The sequence below is a fragment of the Rhipicephalus microplus genome, chromosome X (assembly GCF_043290135.1).
Source record: "Rhipicephalus microplus isolate Deutch F79 chromosome X, USDA_Rmic, whole genome shotgun sequence".
NCBI lineage: Eukaryota > Metazoa > Arthropoda > Arachnida > Ixodida > Ixodidae > Rhipicephalus > Rhipicephalus microplus.
This window is the reverse complement of record NC_134710.1, coordinates 340,806,695-340,818,807: the sequence shown is the minus strand read 5'-3', so window position 1 is coordinate 340,818,807 and position 12,113 is coordinate 340,806,695. Positions and strand designations below refer to the sequence as shown.

General features: G+C 43.4%; 2 protein-coding genes across 6 annotated transcripts in view; one reads left to right on the top strand and one right to left on the bottom strand.

The window, feature by feature from the left end:
* The window catches only part of LOC119161199 (uncharacterized), a 71,941-nt gene that overhangs the window by 41,880 nt on the left and 17,948 nt on the right, over positions 1 to 12,113 (bottom strand). The gene's annotated exons all lie outside the window — the stretch shown is intronic.
* GABA-B-R1 (gamma-aminobutyric acid type B receptor subunit 1) overlaps positions 1 to 12,113 on the top strand; it is an 84,496-nt gene that overhangs the window by 58,957 nt on the left and 13,426 nt on the right. Inside the window, exon 15 of the mRNA XM_037413555.2 lies at positions 7,320 to 7,448. Coding sequence (XP_037269452.1) covers positions 7,320 to 7,448 — 129 coding nt within the window. The remainder of the gene's footprint in view (positions 1 to 7,319; positions 7,449 to 12,113) is intronic.

The window sequence follows — 12,113 nt, the reverse complement described above, 5'->3', positions numbered from 1 at the left end:
ACCCGCTCATGGTATATAGGCTTGTGCCACACGTCTGGTGGAAAGTGTTCGACGGCGTACACGATAGGATTGCCACATTATTTATGTCAAGACCAGCGAGTCATAGTCGTCAAGCTATCTTAGCCTTACTTACTAATTTTGGTTCACCGTAAGTTGAGGGTGGTGACTACGAGAGCATCCAGATGTAGGCGGCTAGATAGATATACAGTCGAGCCCGCTTATAACGAACCTGAGCGTAACGCGGCATCCGTTCGCTGTATCCCGAAGTTCGTAGTAAATGAAACAGTTTTTAAAAAAAAGTTGCGAGTGAAAACGCAAACTTTTTTTGCCCCAAAAAGTCCGTGATGCACGTGTTTCAAAGAACAGAAGCAATAAGGGCGGTCTCGAGTTCATTTAAAACTGCAGGGTGCTCGCTCGCCGTGGCCCGTGGCATAAGCTGCATGAGGCACTGACTCCAAAGTTTCGTCGTTCTCGCAATCCGATTCCTCCAAATCGCTCTCGCCATGCACTTTATTCACGATTCCCCAATCCATGCATGGTTCCGCAGTGTCGGCATTACCATCGGCCGTAATTAAACCATCGCAACAGATGTCCCACCCGCTCTCCCAGGTCGGAGTCGACGACGCGCTGCCACAAATTGCCGCCGTTGTGGTCCTGTTCGGAAGCTTCAGGCTGCTCGGCATCGGGCGTGACGTCGACGAAGTCGGCCTCGCGAGAACAGTTTGGCCCGCATGTAGTCGTCACCGCCGCCAACGAAATATTCACCATCTCTACAGCTGAATACCGGGACGCCCAAAGCGGCAAGTTGGCTGCCAGGTGGTCAACAGCTATGAGCAAGCGCTTCGCAACGCGGCACCTAACGCGCTGATTACGCTCAAGCGAAGTGGCCACACTTTCGACATTTTGTTGAGCGGCAGGAAAAAGCGTGCTAGTCCTCCCATCGGCCATCATGACCACACACGCACACCAAGAGCGAGCAAGACGCGCACACGCGACACACATGCCAGAACGCGTGGAACAGCTCTGGGCCCGTTTCCAGTCAGAAAACAAAACTAATTCGAGCCAGCATGGCGGGCGTCGCGGAGCGGTGGAGACGGGCGAAGGGGTTGTGATGAAGAGAGAAGAGCAGACTTGCGAGAGAAGGGCAAAGAGTTGCGATAAAGAGAGGGGAGGATGCGGCAGGAGGGCGACCTTGAAAACCAAAACACACGGGAAGGAGGCAGGTTGGGTAGCTTGCTTGAAAGGTCCACAAAACTCGCATGTAAAAAACTTGGAAAGAGTGCATGGCACCCTAAATCGGTGCAGGCGGCTGTGTTCGAAGAATCGGCGGCCGTGGTCAAAAAATCGTTTCGTTGCGCCGGCGGGTTTGCATGGCCTCACGAACTTTGATATTTCGCGATTCGTTCCGCGCAAATTAACAGGGGTTTTCGCGCTTCCGCACACGTGCGGAAGGCATGCTGAGTCGAGTGCGAAGTGAGCGAGAACAAGTCCTGAACACAAAACGAATCGCAAATGATCAGAGTCGGTGGTGTAGCATACGCGCGTGCACTAGACGCAGACTATCGAATACAGTTGGTGGCCAACGATGTTGGCAAACGGTCTGGTCACTCCATGCCGGTGACGCCAACGGCAGTACCAGCGATCAAAAACGAGGTATATGGCCGACCGGTCTTCGAAAGATCGGTGGCAGTGTGAAAACACGGCCTCGTCTGGCGATGCGGAATGCTCAGAGTAGCAGGGGGGACAAAGGACGGAGAGGTGCGTAACAAAAGTGGTCGGGGAGAGCGGCAACTAGAGGGGCGCGGAGGCAGGGTCGGCGTTTAACAATAAGAATGTATGGGCACCTCGTCGATGCCTGCATGATCAGCGGTCGAAATTGGTTTCCCGGGATGTCGGCACGCTGACTCCGTTCGCTGTAACTGATCAGTAGCGCTCGGAGGCGTTCGTTGTAAGTGCGATTTTGTGCCATTAAACCAATGTATATTTTCATGGTCACGTGGATATTGTTCGTTTTAAAGGAAAGTTCGTTTTAAGTGGGGCCGTTATATGTGGGCTCGACTGTACAGACAAACATGTAAAATTCTTACGGTACGCAAAGAAATGCTTCGCATTCAAAACAGTGTTGAGGCGTAACAGACTTTCTTAGATGCACAAATTCAGTAATGAGCTGGTTTGCATGACAATGTAGCGCCACGCAAGCCCTCTCACTGGTGAGATGATGTGTGGTGGAAGTGTGGGTACCTGTAGTTGGTATTCCATTTTCAATGCTATTGCCTTTGCATGCTTTAATTGCTTGGCCAATGATTGGAGCAGCAGTCTGCCTGTGTTATCAGAGGGATCATCTGACTGAGCCGTAGGTAAAGTAAATTCTCAATAAACAAAATCTGCGGGGACAAGAAAATATGTTCTATTTAACAGGAGTTCCATGTAGTGAGAAATGAACAAAGGTGTGCAATAGAAGTACGAAACCAGCTTTGTCACATTTAAGAGATTTGTTTACTGAAAGTCTACAGTAATAAAACTGGCGTAGAATAAAACATAATGCATTGCTCTAAAATACTGGCACCAATGCATGCAGGCAAGCGTATATAGAAATTTTTTTTTCATTCACCGATATCGAAGTGCAAGGATGTAGCCAAAAAATTTTGGGGGGGGGGGGGGGAGTGGTGGTGTTGAGTCCCCTAAACCACCATCCTGGCTATGCCACTGTCGAAGTGCCAGCCATTGATGGTAGAAACTATCTAGCAAAATAATCACTGCAGTAATGGCTAATCATAAATTTTTATTTTATTTTATAGCTATCGTATTGTACATCACCCAAAGGCATTGTTCTTAGGGGTGCAAAGTGAGAAATCACTGAAACATTAACAATCAGGATGAACCACATTGAAGATTGCTTGTATATGTGCACCAAAGGAAAAAGGGGAAACATTGATGTAATAGAAAAGAGTCAAGACAAATTGCTGCCCGAAGTTGATATGTGTGCTAACAGGCTCAATTGCATTGGCAAAGCAAGGCATCGAAAGTATCTTCACAAAGAGCTCAATTGAAGTACTAATAGTATAAGGGAAAAATTATAATTTGAATGGACCAAGGCAGCATTTGTACTGCCTAATCATATTTGTATGATTACACCTTGCTGATACATAGAAAAACTGCTTGATTTACTTATTTTTGCTTATTCTTGTTTTATCATTGTAAATTCTTAGGAGAAACGTAAACGTATGCAGTTTCAGCGAGTATCAAGTTTCCAACCTATTTGGTATGTTGTGAGCTTCTTATGTTGGAATAATAATTGCTAGTCACCAATCTTGCAGGCAGTTTCTGCACCCTTTCTTTTTTAGTGCAGCTGTTAAGGGATCCTTGCTACTCAAGAATATTTTAAGGTCATTCTAATGTTAAGCCGTTGTCGTGTGCTTTGTGGTGTAAATTCCCAATTGACACTTGTATTTGCTTTAGATTTATGCCCCGACACTTCAACAGCAGTTTATCTGTGATTATATTGCACTATATCCAAGAATCATTATGAAGAATTCATTGTGTGAGGCTTAGCTGGCATGGTGAAACAAGCAGCTGATCTTTCTAATAATGACAAAAAGTGTCTGATGCTTCCTGTTCCGTGTGAAGTGGCACAAAGCAGTGGCTGATTTAACCATTTATTTATTGCTGTCTGCACAGAGGGCAAGTAGTAAGTGCAAGTTCTGATAGAAGTGGGCAGTCATGTTTTCATGGGCACAGCTGTGTTGGTTTGTAACCACAGGTACTGTCTGGTACCAATACAACAATTAAAGGCATACTATATAAATGTGAACAGACTAAACAGGTCACGTATTGTTGTGACGTATTGTGTATTAAAGAATGGCAAATATCTCAATCCTGCCATTTGTATGGTAATTGTATGTGAAACTATGTTTTGCTGTACAGTTAAACCTTGATATAATGAAATTTATAAATTCCCGGGAAAATTCGTTATAAAGAGGATTTCGTTATATGCAGGTTTGGAACGAAAATTCTGAAAGTAAGCGCTCAAACTAAACAAAAGGTGGAGTGAAGGCAAAGCTAACCCAAAACACTTATTCAGCTATAAAGAACTATTATTGTTGCAATAGCAATTATATGGACACTCTCGGGAAGTGTGCAATCGGGGAAGACGCATGCCGCCGAAGACGCAGAACCAGCAGAAGATGCATGCTCGTACCAAAATGACAAAATCCAGGGCCAAATTCCTAGATTGTCTACGGGGAAATTTTGTTATATCAAGGTTGTCTCCCGCTGTTACTTTGGTAAATAGAGGTCGCAAATACATGTGCTTCTCTAGAGCAGTGGTGGGCAGTTGAAAACCTTTGTTATATTGAGGAATTCATTATATGGAGGTTTGTTATAAGCAGGTTTAACTGTACAAGCATGTAGCAATCATGTTGCAAACATGTGACTTGCTTACAGCCTGTAGCTGTGGTAGTGCTGAAAGGTAGTGGTAAGATGGCGTAAAGAATTCCTTTTTTAGTACCAGAAAGTAGCAGTTGCGAGAACCTTTTTTGAATGACACTGCTGTGAGAAAGGGATAACTAGTTATTTGTATTGAAACCCATGTTACATAAGCTTTGAAAATGTGATAACATTTTTCTTACTTAACTGCCAGGTTTTGCATTCCACTCTCTGCGCTATTATGGCTTGGGTCAATGCAGCGACTGACCTCGATTTGTACTACACATGGTAAAGGTGTGCAAGAAGCACAGTTTTGCCGCATTGTGTGTAGATTTGTTCTGTTGACAATGACTTTTTAAACTCATTCTCTAAATTGCATTCATCATGCATTTTTATTGCCAAGTCTAATTGCTACTTTTAAATGCCCAAAATGTAAGGGTGACCAAATATTTGAGTTTTGGATGCAATTTGAATAATAATTAATAAAATAATGTTATTCCACTTTCAAACAGCTAATATTTTAAGTTTTGAATAGTTCGGCTGTATAAATATTTGAAGCCCGACAAAAGCCAATGTGCAACTTGGTTAGGGTGGGGTGGCTAAAACTAACACACACATCGTTACAGAAGGCCTTCCGCTAAAGCTTTAATCGATATACTGGTTCAAAACTGAGTGCATATTTATTTTAGAAGATTATGCTGTTTTCGTACATCATGGCTTTGGCATAAAAGGCCAGAGGATAATGTGAGAAACTGCCGAACTGCAGGCATAAAAAAATAACCAGCACTGAGCTCATACCTTGTAGTCAAGAGGTTCAAGAATGCTTGAATGAGCCCCTGACCGCACAAAAGGATGATCCTTTGAAATAGTGTAAAGCGCATATAGCTGCACTTTATCCAGGTATTGCTAAAATTGATTCGCAATGCCTTCCAGTCTTTGCTACTGAAGGGCCGAGTGAGCGCATACTTTTAACTGCTGGAAACACTGTAACATCACAGTGAGAAAGTTTGAAGCAAGGTCATGTGGAAGAGCTTCTGTTTCTACATGACAATTTGTAGCCTTTCAGTGGCATCAACTCACCGCAATGTGTTTTTGAAGACATGAGCAGATTGCATTTCTTGTTCTTTCTTTCAGTTTTTAACAAAGTTCTTGGTATTCAATTTGATATTAGACATTTTTTAACACTATTCGGCACTATTCATTTCCTATTCAATTCGAGATGAAATTTCACTGCAGTCGAACCCCTTTATAAGAGGCACTCCTGTAAGAGACAAATGGGTGTAAGAGAGGCCAGTGGGCCTACATAAAAAAAAGGGAGTTTAATTAGAAAATGCATACGTAGTACCCTGCTTATAAGAGACATCTCACATAAACGACAAGAATTGCTCATCAGTGCATGTCTCCTATATAGGGGCTCAACTGTGTTCACACACCTCTGCTGAAATTATTTCTATATATTTTTTTCTTTTTCTTTAAAGGGCCACTCACCAGGTTTGATAATTTTGAGCTGACAAGCGCAATGCGTAGATGGGGTGTTCACGATCACATCTACCAAAATTTGCCACGCTACACACCGCGGAAATGGGTCAAATTTCAAGATCAACGCTGCTCCCCCTTTCTTTCGCGGGCGCGTGCCCAGAGAATAAGGGCATGACGTGCACGTACGAATGGCTTTATGTACACGGCAGTGCAGTGATGCTGGTTCTCTACGTAGACGACTGTGCTCTGATATTGCCAACAGTAGCACGTGGCATGGCGAAAATTATATAACACGACATGCGTAGTTTATGTAATTTGTTGCTTGTAGAGATTAATAAAACTCTAGATAAATAATGAGACGCAATGAGGGGACGTGTGCGCTTTTTTTCATTTTGTTCCCATAAATTGCAATGAGATGCGGGGCTAATGTGCCGGCGTTTCGCATGCGTTTGTGTTCCTGGGGTCAGCGCATCGAGGAGAGGGCAGCCATGGAAGCGAAAGTAACACTCCTACGCGTTCGCCCGCTTATTGTGCTCATCTATTCTACCGCATCTAAGCCAGCATTGTCAAGCTATCTCATAGAAAGAGGCAGTAGACCACAAAATAACGCTGGTAAAAAAAACCGCCGCTCGCGTGCACAGGGGTTGGGCTTGTTCGGGCACGTCATGCACACGTGACCTCTTGGTCAGATGCCGGAGAGGGTAGGGAGGAGATTTGGCTTGCCAAGGCTACGCGGAGGAGCGACAATGGTTTTAAGCTCGCCCCCTGTCATCCTCGCTTCGCGCCGCTTCAAAAAACAGTTTTCTCAGCTCGTAATGAACCGATTGAAAAAAAAATTTTGTGGTAAAATGCTCCTCATTGGACACACAACAACTTCCACAGTCTAACTAAAATTTGTTATGGAGCCTAGTTATGGAGCCCTTTAAAATTAAGTCAACTAGCCTTGATACATTTTCAAATATTTATAGGCCTTTGTGGACTCCGATATTTTCAAGAAATTGTCATTTGGCCGAGCCTGCATCATTGTCATTGTACTCTTGATCAGGACAACATCTCACATGCTTGCCAGTCAAAGGTGAAGCATGTTTTTGTTGACACAATAAGTGCTTCACTTCATAGCAGTGTTTGTGTGACAGCAGCAACCTGCAGTTGTTGTAGCTTAATAATCAATGAGGTATGCTTTAAAAGGGGTGATTATATGTGCTGGAGTTTTGTAAAATAGATCTTTTCACAATGCCCCCTCCCTTATCTCAGAGTCTGATAAAAGTACAAGTGTTAAAAAAGGTATTATGACAAGAAACACGAATGAACACGTGTCCATATTTCCTGTCATCCTGTCCCCTTTTGCCCTTACTGTATATTAAGGCTGTGTAATACCAGCTAGCTTTTTCCTTTCTCCCCATCTCTGTGACCAGGTGCTGTGTCTGATCACGGCGCCAGTCACGCTGGTGATTGGCAGCCAACAGGATGCCACCTTTGCATTTGTCGCCCTAGCCATCATCTTCTGCAGTTTTCTCTCCATGGCACTCATCTTCGTACCCAAGGTATGTGCAACTCCTGGTGTGTGCATTTGACATGAAATCAGTAAGAATGCCATGATCGTAATTACTATCAAAAATATATGTGTACAGTCTTAAAGACCCTGGTAAAAGCTGCACTTTCTTTTTCTTTTCCCGCAATCTGAACGAGGTGTTGCCCTTACATGGAACAGGGCGATTAGTCTACTATGAGTGAGAATGCTAGCGGGATAATTAAAGGGACACTAAAGGCAAATATGAAGTCAATGTTGATGACTGCAATAGCCATCCAGAAACCTCGTAAAGCTACTTTTGTGCCAAGGAAATGCTTATTTTGAAATAAAATCACATTTTAGTGGTCTGCATGATGTCAGTGCTCTTTGAATCGCTCGGCTGAAGACAGGCCTCCTGACGTAGCAGTTGCCTTGCCCAAGGTTGCCTGCCTTCAGTGTGCAACCGCCGACATATACAAAGGTTTGTAGGAATACAATGCTACTGAATGGTGGTGTCGACATCTTATAATGCTTTATACAACCAGTTATAGACATACTTGTGTTTGCCTAGTGGTTTTGAGGTAAAAAATGATGAAAAAGGCAACTCGTTTGTAATTAGGCCACTGCAAGGCATTTAGACCAGAAGTAGAATGAACAATGTTTCAGCAATAAAATGTTTGTGCTTGCCTCGTTTAAGTGGGCCCTGATAGATATCCAGCCTAACCAAGCAAAAAACAGAACTTTGAACCAATCGTACCATTTCACCTGGTAACACCAAGTGGTTCCTTTTTTTCATGAATCAAACATGAACGGACAAGCAGCATTTTATTATGTCGTGTAATGTACTTATTCTTATTTATTGCAACTGATTTGATGCCTAGTGGTAAATTGTATTCGGGACTTTTGACATCATTGGGATCATTTCAAGATGTCCCACTTCGTGGTGCATATGGTGTTGTACATTTACGTTGATTTCTTAATAAGTACTAGAGCACTGCTGTTGATGTTCTCGAGCATTGATCTTTCACTCTGACATAAATTGTTATTTGGCTTTAGAGCCGCTTTAAGAGATCTGAAATGCAGCCAATACAGAAGAAAGTTAGGTTGGGTAACGAAATTAAAAAATTTGCAGGCATAAAATGGAATCAACTCACGCATAATCAAAGATTTACACAAAAGAAAATACTATCCTTAAGATGTTTCACTTATTAATCCATTCATGCACACCACACACGTGACTACTCGTCTTCATACCACTGGTGCTTACACTTTGTTCACTGTCTCACTTGTGGATTGTGTCCTTTAAAGCTCTGAACGATTACTTGAAATTTCATGGTTGGAATATATGTTATGTAGGATTTGTTAGGCTTTTTTTTTTTAATATTGGGCTTAAATAAAAGTGGTCCTGCAACACATTTTCAAGTAACCATCGAATGGCTTCATAAAAGGAGTTTATTGCCTCATAAATCGACCTCCACAAACTTCTTGGAATCAATCAAGTACGAGTGGAGTTACAGAGATTTGTCACATGCTGCAATTGCTTTCACTCTTCTCTTGTCCCGACAAGCACGATAGAAGCTAAGCGGAGAGGAATGGCACTAGGAAAAAAAGTTACGTTAAGCGTACATCATGACCTCGAGCGTGTGCACGCGCACACACACTTACACCTACCTTCAAGCATGCAGCTTACCTTCAGTGTAGTCTTGAGTGATTGTACAGTACATGGCAGCTTCTCGTGGTGGCTGCCGTTACTGTGCATCTTACTGGGCTCAAATAAGCCAACCGCCATGAATTTAGGCATATGGCGGGGACATTTTGGTATATGGTATCATTTGTAGAAACTTCAGTAAAACATCGATTGGGCCTAGTTCTTTGCACTTAAAAGTACTTCTATCATTTGTAAAAAGCTATAGGGAATGATTTCTAGCTTAGCTTGACCATTAATTGTGAATTCCTGGCCACGTGATGCGCTGTAATGTTTGGTTCGCATCTGCTCAGGAGCCTATACTACTGATCGGCGGCGTTTTCTGACCTTGCTGAAAAAATATACCGGGGCACCTTTAAATAAGCACTGACACAAAAGTTCTCTACCCTCTCTCTCTCTCTATTTTCTTTTTTTTTTCCTTCAATGGGTAGCTTATGACCCACTTAACAAGGTACACGGTTCGGAAACCTCATTTGTGGGAGCGCGCAACATTTATTTAGAGATGTTTTTGTAGTGCTAAGTCACAGTTTCGGTTTCAAAGATCACTGAGCAAGACAGGAGCAGTTCTGGCGACAAGGTAAACACAGCTGGCCACATGACCATGCAGAACTGTGACGAGGGTGCTGCACGCGCAATCGAGCACCGCACTGACAGCCAGCACATGCAATGTTGCAGGCACGGAGGAAGAAATCGGTGGTAGCGCAAGCATAAGCAACCAGCCAACACAAGCTTGTGACATAATACCACTGTCACATGGCCACCACTGGACTCTGTTAAACTCCATCAACATAGAACTCCCCTAGGGAGTTTGATGGAGATGGTTACCCCCATGTCACGCGGCAATTTTACTAACTTTAGACAAAAGCCGCAAGGGGCCCATTAGTAGCTGCTGCGCCTCTTTCTCTACATGCAAAATTTCATGTCTAGTCCCTCTAAAAACGTTTTCAGTCATATGTGTGTTTATATAAACTATAATTTATTTACACCAAAACAAGAACAAATGTTTCAGCTTTTGTCACAGACGCATACACCTGCAAGCAAGCTGACAGTAATGTTGACAGCAGTGCTGGCAACTGCATATTTTTGTTTAGATATGTGTACTGTAATACGCGTTTTCTCTACATACACCGATTGTCAAACGCACAGCATGCTGTGGCCGAGCTCTTTGAAGAGTCGCGCCACTACGTAGATCACAATGTTCTTTACAACATTGGTTGAGCCTAGGTATTGCGTTCAGTACACGAAGCCCTTGCTGCAGATGGGTCACACAACAGTTCGCATGTAGTGCTGACACGAAACCGGTGTTGACGAAGAAAAAAGAAAACCTGCATCAATCACTGCTAAGAGTTTTGGCAGTATTGAAGTAGAACAAAGAGCACAGCAATAAGAAGCTAACAAGTTGCAGAGATGTGAACACCACGGTGCGCACAGGTTGGATGGCTGGCATGTACTTGGAGAAACTTTTTCAAAATGGCGACACGATCGCTTTTGGAAAGGCATGGTGTAGAGAGTACGTACACTTGTACGTGTATTTCATTTTCTTTTAAATGCACGTTATGAGCAGATTGACGTATGCGTGTGGGAGGTTAGACATTACGGAGTTAGACAAGGAGAGCAAAAGGTGGGTCTTAAAATTAATTTGCAGAAAACGAAAGTAACGTACAACAACCTCGGAAGAGAGCAGCGCTTCGAGATAGGTAATAGTGCACTTGAAGTTGTAAAATACTATGTCTACTTAGGGCAGGTAATAACCGCAGAGCCTAACCACGAGATTGAAGTAACTAGAAGAATAAGAATGGGGTGGAGCACATTTGGCAAGCTCTCTCAAATTATGACATGTAGATTGCCACTATCCCTCAAGAGGAAAGTTTATAACAGCTGTATCTTGCCGGTACTTAGCTACGGAGCAGAAACCTGGAGACTTGCAAAGAGGGTTCAGCTTAAATTGAGAACGACGCAGCGAGCAATGGAAAGAAAAATGGTAGGTGTAATCTTAAGAGACAAGAAGAGAGCAGAGTGAATTAGGAAACAAACGGGGGTTAAGGATATCATAGTTGAAATCAAGAAGAGGAAATGGACATGGGCCGGGCATGTAGCGCGTAGACAGGATAACTGCTGGTCATTAAGGGTAACTAACTGCATTCCCAGAGAAGGCAAGCGGGTTAGGGGGAGACAGAAGGTCAGGTGGGCAGATGAGATTAAGAAGTTTGGAAGTATAAATTGGCAGCAGCAAGCACAGGACCAGGTTAACCGGCGGAACATGGGAGAGGCCGCCTCTTTGTCCTGCAGTGGACGTAGTCAGGCTGATGATGATGATGATGATGAGCAGATTATACTGTGAAGTAAACTTTATAGGGGGGGGGGGGGTAAAGTTCATTATTTTGTTGACTGCAGCTGCTTTGTGTTCGCTGTTTTTTCCGTAACTACAGCTAACTGAAGATGACCGTACTCCCTTCCGCTACTAACGAAGATTGCCAAACTTGCTTTGCAAAAAGCTTCGTTTAAGTTCCTTGGAAGACGATGTGGCACGAGCCGCATCTCTGTTGTAAAAACAGGCAAGTTGAACGGAGTTCGCGGGTGCCCGTGTGACAGGGCTATAAGTTTCTTTACATTGCCACCACCTTGATGTCAGTATCTTGAGGTGCTCTGCATCCTGCTCAGTCATGCGGCATGCACTTTAAAATTGATTTTAAATATGTTCCAGCCTATATTTGCCCTTGATATTTCATAGATGTTGTGTATGTCTCCACATGAATCTATCTCACTTTTGCCTTCAAGGGTGTGGCCCTTACACGAGTCTCTTCAGTTACTCATTCTACAAAGTTATGGTAACATTAAGGAGAACTAAATGGTTGGCCATTACCTTATAGTTGAGGTTGTGCATGTAAGACACTTGAGCTTCACCTTCAAGAGTAGAACACGATAGCGTTATCTGGCCCAGTGCGCATTGCCTTCAACCTTGTCACAAAAAAAGGAACATTGGTACACATAACA